Here is a 15,585-nt window from a genome sequence, read left to right as displayed (position 1 = left end):
GCGCTTAACCAAAATGCGTTGCACAGATGGCTCCGCAAATTAACTGGCAATGGGAAGGCTGGAAATAATGGATCCTGTGGACATACACGAACTTAAAGGCAAAGTTCCTACCCAAATTTAAATAAAAGCAGGAGCTGTAAGGGGAAACTTGAGCTGATCTCTTGAGTCATCAAAACAGCTTAATTGAGTTCTTAAAATGATTAAAGATTACTTGTACAAAGAAAACATCTCCCAACACTTTCCAGCAAAATCTCCACTTGTGTTTTATAAACAGTTTGTTGTGTTAAATAATGAATTTAGCTATAGATGCTAAATTTGGCCTATGTATTACACCAAAGCATGAGATGCAATAAACCAAAACAAACTGTGCACATTGTTACACCCGTGTTATTAAACGCAACCTATGGGTTTGCTACAAGTTTCCAAGTGTTCCCATGCTTGCCTCTGGCTGTTTGAAAAAGTACTTATGTTTGCACTTAATTTGTTTAAGTTTGCATTTTAAAAAAAATAAGGAAAATGAAGATGCGTGCTGCTTGCCAAATGCTCTCTGCTCACAAACCTCCCTGAGAGTCAACACGCTCATCTTCTTCTCACTCTCTCCTATCTCCTGTCCCCAGACCAGCTGGATGACAAGGGGAGAGAGGGAGAACTAGTGAAGTTTCCATTGAGAGAGACAGAAAGAGAGAGACAGAGAGAGAGAGAGAGAGAGAGAGAGAGAGAGAGAGAGAGAGAGAGAGAGAGAGAGAGAGAGAGAGAGAGAGAGAGAGAGAGAGAGAGAGGGGAAATGGTAAGCGAAGGAACTTCTTGCAGACAGGAAGTGGGGGGGTTGCCGCTTGCCTCAGCGACAGTATTTTCCACATCCGCCGCTGACTACAAACAAAAAACGACAGAAAAAAATGGCCTTGCCCTCTGTAAACGCATGGACGTTTTATTGGCCTCTTGATTATCATGCCTACAAAATGTGCATCACGTTCCTCAGCACATGCGTGCAGACATGCTCTTGTGCAAAATTTGCATTAGGCAAGTGACTCCTATAGATTCTACAGCTGGAAAATTATTACACGCAGTATTAAAACAATTGTTGTTGCAAACCATACGCATAGATGATGTGGAAATTTGATATTTTTGTCTCGATCAGGAGGCCCAAGGTTATATAAGGCAACCAGATATCACTCATTTGCATGCAGGGAGTACAGAAAGAAGGGTGGAGAGTGATTTTTAAAAAAGCCTTGGGGGCAAAGGGTGACTCTGGGTTATAAATGTGTAATGTGAAGAAGCAGGGGAAACACTGATGCATGCTGATGTTTTCAACGGAGAGGCACTGAGGAAATAACAAGCCTGATATCGCTCACCACAAGGTCCCCTGCAGATACAAACACTCTAGCTGTCTGAGTCTGCAAACTTTAGAGGCACACACAGAGACTCACAAACACCACAATCACACTCACAAAATTAAACTGCTCAGAGTGTGATGCAGGCAAAACAACATGCTTGGAGAGAGCATGATAAATATCTTAGCAACCGAGGCTGGCCAGTGGAACAACAGCTTTGCAAAACTGACAGTGAGACAAAGGCGAGAAAAAGGGACACCTAAAAGAAAAAAGAAAGGCTTGATACTGTTCAGCTGGGTTGTAACTGAATGCTGCAGTCATAAGGAGACTTATTTCCAAATTGAGGTCAGTATGGAACATTAAAAAGCATATCTCTAGATCTAGGCTTTACTGTGAAACACCTCAAAATGTTTTCTTTTCTCTTTTTTTTTGGGGGGGGGGGGGGGGGGGTTCTCAGTTTGCTTATGAAAACATGGTTTGTATGCAAGTATCAAATCTACAAGTACTCCTTCATGAGGTGTGCTCTACATCCCTTTTCTAATCATGTGTCAGAACCAGCAGGGGTTCCCCAGTGTGCTGGTATCCAAAGCTGACGATAACGCTCTGAGCCCAAATGTCAGCATCGGTAAGAGGAGTCTGACCTCTCCTCCACTGCCTAGAGCAAATCAAGTCTGCACATGCATGCTCCTTCACTCTCACAAAAAGCTCCAAATAAAGAATTGACCGGTGTTTCCCCTCTCAGACTTAACCAGGCAGGCATTCTGCAGCACACACCAAACTTACAGTCTCTGCCAAACACACACACTGTACAGCTGTGAGAGGGAAACTCGGTTTGACGTCACAGGGTTGCTAGGAAACTTACCGCCGTGGTAGTGAAGATTTTCCACTGCAGTACAAACACTGTGTGTGTGTGTGTGTGTGTGTGTGTGCGTGCCAATCAAATTGAGTTACAGTTGTGGACACAGAAATGAATTTTCTTTCAGTGCATTCCAACACATAAAAACAAAAGTTTAGGGTTTTTGTTTTTTGGTATTGGGAGTGAGTTTCGATTCAAGGTTGGATTAACCAGGCATGGGAAAAATTTATGTTTGGGTCAGAGTGTGACAGCACTTTAAAGCATCAAGTAAAAGTTAGTTTAAGGTAGGCTTGTGAAGAAGAAAAAAAGAGTGCACAGTGTTGCATGAAAAGTATGTACAGCTAGTATCAGCCAGAAGAATTTGCAGTGTGTAGTGTGTACAGAGGGTGTGTCGATTAAAGCATCAGTGCATGTACATGTGTGTGTGTAGCTGTATCTGTGTGTGTGTTTAACAGTTTACAGATACAGCAGCATGGGCGTAGTCTTCATTCAAAAAGACATGTTTGTTTGCATATTGATCTGTTTAATTGCTACACCTTTTCAGCAAATGAGGACTGTGGTAAAAAATATGATGCAGTCAGAGCTTTACAGAGAGTAAATACGCACCATGAGTGACAACACACTGTCTGCATCATTTAAAGTGTGACTTTCATAAGTCCTGCCCCACTTCCGTTCCGCTGTAGCTTCTGCTCCACTTAACTTTAGTGTCTTACATCAGGCTTTACAGAAGCTGAGGCTGGAGTGTTCTCTACAGCTTTAACAAAACTCAAGCTCCTATTTTATTAAAAAATGGGGAGAAAAAAAATGAAAACATTTGTGTGTGTCAAAGGTAATTTTGCAAATTTAAATAGAGCTGTGAAAAACAAAAGACGCCCAAACTTTAAAACTTCACAGTAACAGTAAACACGGCAACATGCTGCATAGTTTATCTGCCATCTTACTCTCAGAATAACCGGCAATTTAAAGCTGTGGACTGGTAAAAGTTTTTAGGCCTGCCACTAACAATGAAGCTGCTTTCCATGTAAGAAAAGAAAAACAAAAGAGTGAAATTACACTCCAAACAGCCAAACAGTATTTTTTAAATTTTTGTTGTGATATCAAAGATGGCCGAAAATCTTAACTTTTAGGCGCAGGAACATTCAAAATGTTTAATGATTAATAAACAATGGAAATATTTAACTTTTACCCTGACCAAAATAGCAGGGTTTTACTTTTCTGTAGCTGTTGTAATATCAAGTTCATATTTTCATTAAATCGATCATTAGGATCATTTGAACCGGCGTCTAAATCGATGCCATGATTCTTACTGATGCACACAATTTCAGTTTAACACTATTTAACCAAACTAGTTAGTTTTCACTTACATACAAGTCTATCAAGATCTGTTTAGGTTTAAACTACTCTCATGTGGATTTTTAAAGAGAAGCAAACGACTGACTGTCACCCGAAGTAAGTCACTGGTGGCTTAATTTTTTATTCCACAGAGCTCAACTGAAATCTTACAGAAAGAAAAAAGGTGCTGATGCCAATCTATGGCAGGTGTCCTTTTGTGAGAAGTTAAGTAAAGCTATGGCAACGCTGGCAGCGCCTGCAGTGTGTGTCTTCTAACCTTGGAAAGATGCCCACCAGTGAAAAGATCACCCAAACAGTGTCTATATATGGCTCTGTTCAGATTCCAACCCCTACCAGTTAAGCGTGAACTGACTTCATATAATCCAAAAGCTAACAGCAGAAGCACGTATTAATGAAAACAAAGGTGAATTCAGTGGTGAAGAATACAAATGCAGCTACATTTGAATACAGAGCATAAACTTTATCTGGGGTTAATCTATTCAAGGGGAGCACATTTGTGTCACACACAAACTTTCATTTTTAAAAAGCACGCATGAAATTTTATCATTTAAAAAAATCTATTTTTGTAGATCTAGCAGTGCTGGTGCTACATTTAACTCTGAATCTATGAATTTCCTATTAGGGTTTCAAATCCTTTATTAATAATATCCCCAAACAATATCCGTGCAGTGTCGTTTCCTTTGGAAAATGCCACACAATGTGTATCCCTGCGCCAAGCTGCCATTAGAAGAAGGCTAAAAACGATTTTCCCTGTAAAGCCAGCTGAAAACAACATGGCTAATATGCAGTACACTTTGTACAACTTTTCCTGTCGTGCCCTTTTTTTCTGCTCTGTCTCTCTGCCAGTTTTACTGTCGAGCTCACTTTGTTTTTCGTTCTTTCTTATTCTCACAGTATCACTCCTCTTCTCTCTCTCCCTCTCCTCTCTCCTACATACCTCCCACACAAGCGAGCATGCTTTATGTGTTTCTGCACGTTTGCCTCTTGCACAGACTCACCAGGTTTCCTTAAAACTGTACGGATCAGGAACTGTGACAAAAACATGAATAACCCACACGTTTGACATATCTGCGCCATGAAGAGCTTCTGTTGCTTTCTCTGCCTGGATAAAACCAAAAACAATGACCGGAAATATGCAAAGAGCAATACAAACAATATTCAAATCCACAAGCCAAGATCACTTAAACAAATCGTTTGTAATGCGAGTCGGCTGGTGAGAGCTAGGATATTGGTTTCGGGTGGGGTCATTCGTTAAATATGCAAGAAAAAAAGAACGCATTTGCAAGTGAAAAATCTTTGGTCAATCTACCATCTCATTGATTTCATGCGGTAATATGGCTATACACTGAATATTTCAGTAGTTTTTCTGTTGCTGTTTTTAATATAAGCACTTCTTTCTGAAAGCCAGAAACCGATTTTTTAGCACTTATTAAGTGCTAAACAAGAGCCAGCTCTGGGACTGGCACACTGTGTAAGAAACATTAAAAGCAGTTATACAATCCTTCGTTAAGTCGTGTTTCAAAGCAGAAGTGAGATGGCCTTGTGAACCTTTGCTGGCTACAAATAAAAACACATCCGCCCACCCACCTACACACACACTACATACCCAATCAGGCCTCAGCCTCCTCTCTGAACTGCATCCAAGTGCAGGAAAAGCCTAAGTGTGTGTGACTAGCAACTTCTCCAGCTTTCCCTCATTTTGATCCCCCCCCACACACACACACACACACACACACACACACAGACACAGGTTGGGGCACAGAGGTAGCTTTGTTATCGTGAATGTCAAAAAATTACTCAGGCAGCGAGCACAGGCCAATTGATACAGAAGCACAGGGCAACATGCACAGGCACATTGAGGTGCACAAAATGAGCCATACAATGAGAGGCTTCTGGTTTAAGGTCGCACTCACGGGCCCCTTTGCTTTCATATAGGCATATTTTAATTGCACTGCAACACCCGAGTTATAAAGTTGCCTTTGGGCGAAGCCAAATGCACAGTCAGCAATGATGATGTTTTCTTCTTTTGATGACTAACGCTGATCCAATGTGCCATTTTTTCTGTTACTGTATTGTGAATGTAGTGATTGCATCATTCGGTGGGAGCCGATTATGATCGGTGTACGCAGTGATTGTTTACTACAGGCTTGTAAAAAGATTTGGGGAAAAAGCACACTGATAAGCATCATTTTTCAGGACAGTTGCCATTAGAGAGTCTCGCAGAAACAAACTCCTTCCAGGAAAAGATAAGCTACAACATCACATCAGCAGGTTTAGTGTTTCGTAACCTGTTGGACTTCCATTAAAAAAGAAGGAAAAGGAAACTACATGGTGGAGGAGATGCTCACATGCTAATATTAAAAAAGTAGTATGCTTACAGTGTTTCCATTCATACAAAGGACTGTATTTATTTTACTAAAGTCTCAAATCTGAAAAAATTTCACAACAACCAGCTTGATGCTTGATCTGAAAAAACAAACAAACCCCAAAACAAAACAACAAAAACAACAAAAAAAGCAGACCAATAGATACACCCAGCATTACCACAGTGCTACTCCTGGCATGGCTTAAAAATATTTTGAGATTATCTTTGTTGATACAGTCTCATTATTTTATTAGTGACAGTCATTTATCAAAAATGTTACAAAACTTTAGCTTTTCCATTATTTTCAAAATTTTTTAATGAAATGTTCATATTATTCACACAACTTAAAATTCAGTGCTTAACGTGATTTAAAAAAATCTCTGCTCCCCTGCAAGAAGCCAAAAAGGGACAAAATAGTTATTTCTTTTATTTATAGTTATTTACCTAATTAGTTTGAACTTGTCAGCAAACTACGAGTCTTTGTTCTCATTCTGCAATCCTTAATGACTGTGCCAGTTTCTTTCATAGTTTCTCGTCTATTACAGTGTGTGTGTTTCATGTGTGTGTGAGGGGGCAAGCAGAAACAGGGTGAAGAGAAGAAAGCAACAATGGAGCTAATCAGAAATTGTCGACTCTGACCACAATAATTGTTGCTGAACAAGTTTTAATTAGCCTAAAGCCAAAGCGGCGCCAACCCCAAACATCTGTAAGTCTGATGGGAGTGAAGCTGACCACACATGACGCTTAACAGCAGCTTAATTTCAAAAGCTCAAAAGTTCAAAGACAATCTGTTAAAAGAAAGGTGTGCAGAGTTAGCGCCATTGCAAACCATTTACTCTCAACAAAAGTAAGAAACCGAGGGCGGGGGGATACTACATTTTTCCTACATTTTCTCAACAAAGTTTGGCATGCTACAACTACACCACCAGTTTGTCAGTCAACAGTTCATAATCCTACATCCTACAGTATCCTTTCCTCCTCATCAGTAAGTTTTGCATTTTTTGTCATCGTCACTTACTGATACAGCTATATATAGTTGTTGAGAAAAGTGCAAACTTTCCAGCTTAGCTCATCCAACGGGAATGGTTGTGAGACCCTGACATGAAAGAATGCTGTGGTTATGAGCTAGTTAAGATCATACTCCACTGTGAGGTCAACAACACAACTTCCATAAAACTTACAACACCATCTTACAACATGCCAGGCAAGTCTTTTGGTTTCCTTTTGTGCATACAGCTTCTGTATGCAGTGCTACATGAATGGACAATCTCTGTGGTCAGACCTTCAGTTCACAGATCACACTTCAATTGTAGCGCTCAAGATGTTTGTTCCATTATGATGCATTAGCTAGGAAACTCAAGCTCTTTGAAGCATGCTTCAAATGACCAAAACCAGCGAGCCTCTGAATGGTTGGAAAGTCATTAAAATGATGGCGCCACTTGTATTAATTGTGATATGGCTGTAAGTATGTTGGTTCTTTGAGAGGAAGAACATTATTATCTGTTCCCTAGCTTTCAAGAAGAACCCATCCCTGACATTTCCTGTGTGCATTTCATGCGACAATCTTATTAGAAGTTTCCAATTAAATCAGGTCCACTGAATAGCCAGCAGGCTGTAGATACAGTGACAAACAAGCTCAAATCTCAGATTTTGAATCCACTTACTGCTTTCTGCTGAGAACTGAGGAATGCAGGGTTGAGAAGCTGTTCTCCTTTCTCCGTATCACTGGAAATATCCTCCTCCGACTCCTCCCACGAAGAGGAGAAACCGGCTGAGGAGGCAGAGGACGATGACAGCTTCCTGAGAGAACGAGTGGAGTTTGGCACGGGGCTAGAACTGGGGCTAGGCGAGCAGCTTCGCCCCTGGTCTGAGCAGGAGCCTTCAGAAGTTTGAGGCTGGTTTTCCAAACCGTGGTCAGTTACTATGACGGCAGGGATGGAAGAGTGGTTTGAGGTGTGCTCGGTCATGTCGAGCAAACAAGGGGTGCTCTCGCTGCTTTGTGCCTGGGACATTTCAGGATTAACCTCCAACGTGTGTCCTTCTGGCTGGAGCAGCATTTTAGTACACAACAGGTCCTCTTTCTGATCCATCAGATCTCTTTCATCTCCGAACAGTTGCTTGCTCTCTGTTTCCATGTCCCTCAGTACTTCTCCCTCTTTTTTCTCTGTGTCTGTCATTCGATCTTTATCAAATGTCTCAAGAAAACCTTTATCAAACAGTCCATCTAAACAGGGAGTTTGCTTTAATGTTTCTGAAAGGCAGTCATTTTGTTTAATCAGTGTCTTGTTGTCTGTATTTGATTTAGTGCTGCTGCTGTCCCTCTCACCATCACTCTTTCCTTCTTCGCTTCTTTCTCCTTCCTTTGTTTCTTCATCCCTTTCTCTCCCATTTTGGACAACAGAGGGGGCTTTAATTTCTTGTGGGTGAGTCATTAGGTGATCCAGAGCTGTGTTTCCTTTGCCAGGATCAGAAGGAGTTTGTTGAGTCACTCGTCTGGGAGACCGAGGGCTGCGCTGGAGCTCACTATTAAGTACCTGGGCACGGATCCCGGAAATGTGGGCCTCAAAAATGCCAACTTTTCCCCTCACCTGCACAGAGAGAACATTGAAACTACGGTTTGATTGTCTTGGTCTTACTGCAGAGAATTATGCTTTGATGCATATTTGTGTTTTCAATATTTGGTTTAAATAGTTTAGGATTTCACAGGTGTAGCAGAGCTTTGGAAAATGTCAGAAAAATAAACAGAGAAGAAGTAATTGAAAAAATATCATAACAAAAAACACCAATATTAAGAAAACACAGCAGGAATGGCCCACGGCGCTCAAATTTTCCATCGCCTGGCATTAAACAGAGTACTTGAAAAATGGGCCACTGGCACGCTACAACTTCAGTGTGTGACTGTCTGCAGTTTCACAGTCAGTTCTAAAGTATGTTGGCATTCCCCTCAGTAAGAATAAGGAGAAAGAGGGTGAGGGAGCATAAATGTCAGGATGAATTTAAACCAACAAAAGTACTTTTGTTAAATTTGTATTGAAATCAAACTGAAAGAAATCTAATTCTGGTCCCTCTTTTGTTTAATCAGTGCACAGCAACCTCTAAAGAAGCCAAGTTGCGTAAACTCACAAGCTTCAACATATTATAGAGTGCCTATTTTCTTTAATAGTTTATGCATGATGAAAACCATTAAAAGTCTTAAATGGAAGTGGATTATATTACATAAAAGCTGTATTTGTTTTAGTAAATCCCACTAAGTTTTGCAACTTCTGTTTTCAGGAAGACCTGATGAAAAATCCTGTAACTGTTTTATTGAATGACATGCAGACAGCTTTTCTATATACATAAAAACACAAGAAAGAAACAGCTGAAAATGCATGTGGCCTACCTTTTACTTTTCACCCTCATCACCTACAGCTGTGTAAGAGTAGCTATGGTGGCACTGACGTGACTGCCCCAGCAAATCAAATTAAACCAGGAAATCCTTCTATTTTTTATTTAATTGCTTTGTTGCATAACTGCATTTTTTGGATGCAGACAGAAATGGTGGTAGATGTAGCAAGTATTTCTAAAAAGCTGATAAAACATGCTGAGAATGAGGATGGACATAATTGAAAAGCACAGGTCTGATCACCTCAACGTTCTGCAGCTCTCTGTGAATCTGCAGCAGCTGCGCTTGGCGTCTCCTCTCTTCTCGCTTCTCTCCTCCTCCCGTCTCTCGTCCCCTCTCCTCGTGGCCGTCTTCGTCCCCTCTATCTTCACCGCCAGGCGAGCTCAGGCGTCGGACTCGCTGGCCCACATTGACTCCTAGGAGCTCCGGGCTTCGCGGCGAGGGGGAGCGAGCGCGAGGTGTGGGGCTAGGCGAGCGCAAGGGTGAAGAAGGGAAGATAAAGGTTTGACCCAAGCCACGAGGGCTTGTCTAAAAGGAAAAAATACAAAATAAAACAACATGGGATTTACTAACAGGAAATGTAAAACAATATGAGCTGTACAATATATAAAATATAAATAATCTAAGCAGTTTCTATTTCGCATTCCCATACTGAACTACAACAAGTGGAAATTGTAGCATCAAGGTAAAACCTAGTGTAGTTTCAGTGAGCTAATTAAATTAATCTCAGTTGCATACCACTATTATCTATCTTACTGGCATAAGCTTTCAAGGTGTTTTACTGTTGCTCTAGTGCTTTTGTCTAGACAATAATCTACTAGAAAAAGCTGGAAAATACATGAACAGTCTCTTCAGATTTTGGTGGATGTGATGAACAGGCTACCTGTGGACTCGTTGGGCTGTAGAGACCTCCTCCCAGTAACTGGCAGTAGGTGCTCCGATCTGGAACTGGCAGCACAGGTCGGGCAGCTGGTGTGATTCGGGCTCGAGAGCTGGCACTAGAGGAGCCTGGCTGGGTGTGAAACTGATTACCACTGTGGAGATGTGATGTGGAGAGACGATAAGAGAGAGTTTATTTTTAGGTTAATGTGCTTCAATAGGTTGTAATTATATTAGTGACTAAATAGGACACATCAGTGAAACCTAGACTTGAAATAAAGAGGACATTCACTGACAGCATGCCCATTAAGTATGTGTCCCTTAAAGTTATTAATTGCTCTCTAATGGAGTACAAACAAAAAAAGAAATCCTGTTGGTCTGGTTTAACGGCTACATCAGCAGCTAAATATGTTTAAAGTATACAATTCCCATGCGAAAACGTTCTGGGAAATCTGTGTATTCTCTCAACTGTTAAAAGCAAATGAGACTTTTGAGAAATCCCATACCTGTTCATGACTCCGTTTAGGTTCAGGGCAGAGGCTGCCATCCCCGCGGCCAAGCCAGGGGCTTTGAGTGCTGGGTACACATCTGACAAGCTCCCCTGTAGCTACAGGGAGGTCTGGAGATCAGCTTTCAGTGGTTCCTCTGCATATAATCACAGAAAAATCTGTACCCAGCGCTAAAAAAAAGTCAAGAGAAGTTTGTTTTAGTATGTCAAAGCCCTGTTATGACTAAATATCAAAATAACAAACAGTCTTTAACATAATCCTTTGTACATAAAAGTCCCTTTCAAACACTGGGCCTCCGATTTTCCATTAGTAACTGTGTGATGGACAAAAAGCATAAAACAGAGAGAAAGTGAAGCAGATAAATGAAGGATAAATGCTGCAAGATAAAACATTTCAGTCACTGGATAAAATTTGCAGTTTTGGCTGTCAATGTTACAAAAATGCAGAGATTTTTATGGTGCTCATTTCAAAATTTGAAAAGCCAATTTATTCCAGAGTTCACAGCTCATCCATCAGGGCACTGATCTTTTTTACACCAGGTTTTCGTGCTACCGTATACAACTTTGTTATAAAAGGACCGGTGCCACAACTGCCAAAATTCCTCCCAATCAATCTCTCACTATTGTTTTGCTCTTCTCGGTGCTGCAGCACTTACACTTATTTGAGAAATGAGCTGCAGTCTAAACATGACATGACATTCCTTCAGGGGAGAGGCCTGCAGAAAAATTGCTGAACTGAGGAGACATATAAACCAGCCAACGTGGGAGAGTGAGAAATTATAGTTAAAATGATGGTGTCAGTGTTACAATCCAAAACACTTGTGCATAGTCCCCTTATTACCTGACAGTAATTAATTAAAGGTGTTCCAGAGTTCAGTTCCTCTTCTTTTTAAAATGATTTATAAAGAATCATATTATTTTAAACTAACTGTTAGAAACATGTTATTGTAAATAAATCAATATTCTACTGCTGATTCTTCTCAGCCTATTTAAATCCCATTATCATGATGTGACACACAGAAATGTGCTGTCACCGATTAGTACTTCTCTTTTTGCAGTGGTATTGGTTTTTGGTCCTGCACTCTGATTGGCCAAATTCAAAAAATAATAAAAACATTACAATATTGCAGAAACTGTGTATCTTCTGGTTTATTTTGATTTATTTTTTGCATAAAAAATAAATGTTAGATTTGTATACAAATTCTTTATTTTATTTCTAATGTAAAAATCATCTTACAAAGCCAACTAAGTATACTGACTTAGCATATATTAACTCACAGTTAACCTTGAACTCAAGAACAGAATAGGCTTTCTATTATATAATCTATTGTTTCAGTCACATACACCTCAATGCATGCAGTTAAGCTGCATAACAGCTTGTAGTTCCATGTCCCGCAGTGGAAAAAAAGCCATGCAAATACTGTGCAACAGAAGTGTTTGATTTGGAGTGGTCAACTGCGCAGCGCTTTCAAACACGTCTAATTTCTCAGTGGCTCCTACTTTGTTTCAATTTTATTCAACATCATACTTTAAATTTCAAATGCTCAGCTTCAAGCGAGACTGATAAATGAGTGTAGATATTAAGTGTTTTTCCTTCTGCAGCTGAGCAAGATATTTTAGCAACAGTGAAATGGAATGTGGTCAGCCCAGGTAACATAGCTTAAAAGAGACAGAAACACACTGTATATTTTTCACACCAAACAACTAGTTTGCAGGTAAGAACACCCAGCTGAAGCCTGTATCTCTAACAATCTAGAGCTTTTCAAATCTTTTCAGTCAAGTTGGCTTCTCCCAAGCATAACAGGATTCTTGTTCTCGCCACCTTGCCAAAAACTGCCTTGGCATGAGTTTTGATTCCTGGTAAGTTAGACAGCAGTTTATGAACCAGGGGGTAAAGATGGGATTTCCTCGTTGGGTTGTGACGCAGTTAGATAGAGGCAGAAAACAATCTGAATGTCTCGCCTCTCGAGTACTTCACAAAAACCACCACTCCTACTTTTTCACACTGTTTAATCACTTGTCTGTGCTTTAGTCTTAGTGGAAGCAACACAAAGGCCCACAGGGGATGAGGGAAGTCTGAGAGGGAGACACGGAGACAGTGCAGGATTGATAAAAGAAGGAAGAGAAAGGGGGGAAAGAGAGGTCCTCACAGGCTATTTTGGTTGTCTTTTCTGAACCTCTCATGCAGAAGTAGGGGATTTACTTTCCATGAAACAGCTCGGAGTGAGTAATGAAAAGGCACTGGGCACCAGAAACTATTTTCACACTTGCAGATGTGTAGCTGAAACCCAAAAATCTATCTCCATCTCAGGACAACTCAAAATGTTTTGAATATTTAGCTTCGTGGGGTTTGTTGCCCCACTCGGACCATTTAAATTTAGACTGTTACTAAAAGAGAAATTAAAAAGTCTTAAACAACTGACTGACCGCTTCATAAAGTGGATCAAGGTGCTTCAAATGAGATGAGTCAGATCATATATAAAGCAAAATGCATCCATTGTGCCACAATGGCCTAAAAAAAGGGGCAGGGCATTTCCTGAAAGACAACATTCAACAGAAGAGAAATGAATTTGACAGCTACACTACAACATACTTTATTTCTTTAAACAAACCCTGTTGTCAATACACTCGCATTACCACACTTAAACCACTTCAGAGTGTTGTCAGTGCTTTAGCACAGCCTAATATCTCACACACACACACTGAGTGGGACTGCGCGAGCATTCAAACTGTCCGCTTGCCTACACAAGTGGGCAATAAACCTACATGCAATACACTAATAAAAAGGCAGCTGAAGGGAAAAAAAGTGTGGAACATGATGATGATGACGATGAACACTCCTTGGAATTTACAAGCAGATATTATCAGGATGGGTTTAACAAAGGTAAAAAGATGATATATTACAGTGACATCTGTTTCTTTGTGAGCTTTGCAGTGTTTACCCTTTTAAAACCTCTCTTTGGGTATTAGGATATTCTGGGCAATGTTACACTTCTACAGTTTATAGTAACTTTGAATGTTTATGTGACTGGTTTAAAAGGATTAAGCAGTACATAAGCAGCTTCTCTTTACAATACATCAACAGATAGATGGGTTTTCTAAATAAAACTGCACATATAACGATAGATGAGAGTGTCCATATCACACACTCCTAGCAGATGGAACACGCAGAGCTCAGTATCTCATTTTCAAAGGGCTTGAGTCAGACAAATTATAAATAAACTGAGCTCCAGTGATCAGCAATTGTTCTAAAAATGAGGTATTTCTTAAAATTTAACTTTTGCTACCAGCTTCTCCAGTATGCTGATTTGCTATTTTACTGTTACACATTAAAGATAAGGGAATATGTGGGATTTTGGACTCTTGGGTGGGACAAAACAATCATTTATTTACACCAAGCAAATATTCAAGGGAAGGCAGACAGATTAATCAGTAATGAAATAAACTGTATAATCTAATGCTATTATTTATCTCGTAATATCTACTATTATACAAGCTATTGGGTTATATAGCCGCTCAAATTATGGATCTGCGTACAAATTGATAAAATTATTTATATAAGGGAATTTATTTATTTTTTAATCTGTCTGCTCTAGATTTATTTTAGAAGCAAAAGTTAATGACATTTAAAGGGTGGCCTATGTAAGGCACAGAAATGTGTATATAAAGACTTTAGAATTTTGTCTATTTAAAAAATGACTTTAACCACTTTTAAAGTCAGTGGCTGTATTTCAGTTTTCCATGAATGGTTACCTCTTGCAGTCATTGAAGGCTAGTCCAAAGCGATTAGATAAGGTATTTGCAATGATTCAGCTTTGATAATTGGGTCCATTTCTGGATTCAGCTCCCACAAAATGTTCTAAAACTCCAGGTTTGAAAACTCAACTTTAGCCTGCACGACGCTGCATAAAACACAAAATAAGGGCAAAGAAAGAAGAAAGCTTCCCCACGTTGGCTTGGCCTCTCAGCCCACCAAAGAGGATGCTACCTCTCCGTACCGAGGTGCTGGTATTAAACTGTAATAAAGCTACATCCAGTCACGGTGCTGCTGTGATGGAGGTCATGCCGGTGTTATCTTACCTCAGCCCCGTCCTCTCCAAAGCTGCTGCGGGACGCTTTAATCAGTCTGTGATATTACGGTCATCTCCAGCAGCAATATCTCGATGATGAGTCTTCGCTGTCTCTGAGTGTGACAATCGCAACAGCAAACGCACAAAGGCAGCACCAGTCTCTACTCCTGTCTCGTGCGGTTTGACTTTTTTTCCATGAACCAACTTCGACGCAAACGCCTTTTCACCAAAAAAACAAATTAAAAAAACCCTCTTCAACAGAAGAAAAAAACTTTAAATGTCCTTTTCTTCTGTGAGCATCTGGTTGTTGGTGAAGAAGACTTTAAAGCATTTCAGAGTCGGTCCAGTTGAATTCCCGTCACGGCTTTGCTCTCAGGATAAGCACTTTCTGGTGAGGTTTCTGTTGTCATGTGTTGCTCGCTGCTCGTAGTAAAGCGCTGTTTGTCTGAGTGCTTGAAGCCGGAAGCAACCACGGAGTATCGCTCTCTCCCCCCTCTCTCTCTCTCCCTCACTCTCTCTCTCTCTCTCTCTCGGTTCACTGCAGGGCTAAAAACTGAAAAGCCGAACGCGAGCCGTGTTCTCTCGCTTTGTGGACGCACGTGCACTCCTGCGGGGAAACCCTCGTATAAATACTCACAAGCGCGCGTGCTGAAAGTTAATTAAAAGTAGCAGTAGCGGTGGATTTGAGTTAAAAGTGAGATACTGCTGACACCGCGGCTGTCGTCGTTATCTTGTAGGTTCTTCCATCTAATTCAAATTAGCTTTATTTGGCTTGACAGTGATTAAGGGTATGCATGACTGCGCAAGCAAAGCAGGTAGCCTGCAGTATTTAGGAATC

General features: G+C 40.5%; 1 protein-coding gene across 1 annotated transcript in view; it reads right to left on the bottom strand.

Moving 5' to 3' along the window:
- Positions 1-15,181, bottom strand: part of itpkb (inositol-trisphosphate 3-kinase B) — a 31,733-nt gene extending 16,552 nt beyond the window's left edge. Inside the window, exons 1-5 of the mRNA XM_085373336.1 lie at positions 14,758-15,181; positions 10,676-10,848; positions 10,174-10,324; positions 9,534-9,818; positions 7,570-8,493 (exon numbers count right to left, since the gene is read on the bottom strand). Coding sequence (XP_085229462.1) covers positions 7,570-8,493; positions 9,534-9,818; positions 10,174-10,324; positions 10,676-10,716 — 1,401 coding nt within the window. The 5' untranslated portion in view covers positions 10,717-10,848; positions 14,758-15,181. The remainder of the gene's footprint in view (positions 1-7,569; positions 8,494-9,533; positions 9,819-10,173; positions 10,325-10,675; positions 10,849-14,757) is intronic.
- Positions 15,182-15,585: the final 404 nt, after the last annotated feature.

This window comes from Diplotaxodon limnothrissa, linkage group LG15 (assembly GCF_057381915.1).
Source record: "Diplotaxodon limnothrissa isolate DT_005_m linkage group LG15, D_limnothrissa_male_GT1.1, whole genome shotgun sequence".
Lineage (NCBI taxonomy): Eukaryota > Metazoa > Chordata > Actinopteri > Cichliformes > Cichlidae > Diplotaxodon > Diplotaxodon limnothrissa.
The sequence above is the reverse complement of the archived record's forward strand: the minus strand, read 5'-3'. Positions and strand labels throughout refer to the sequence as shown.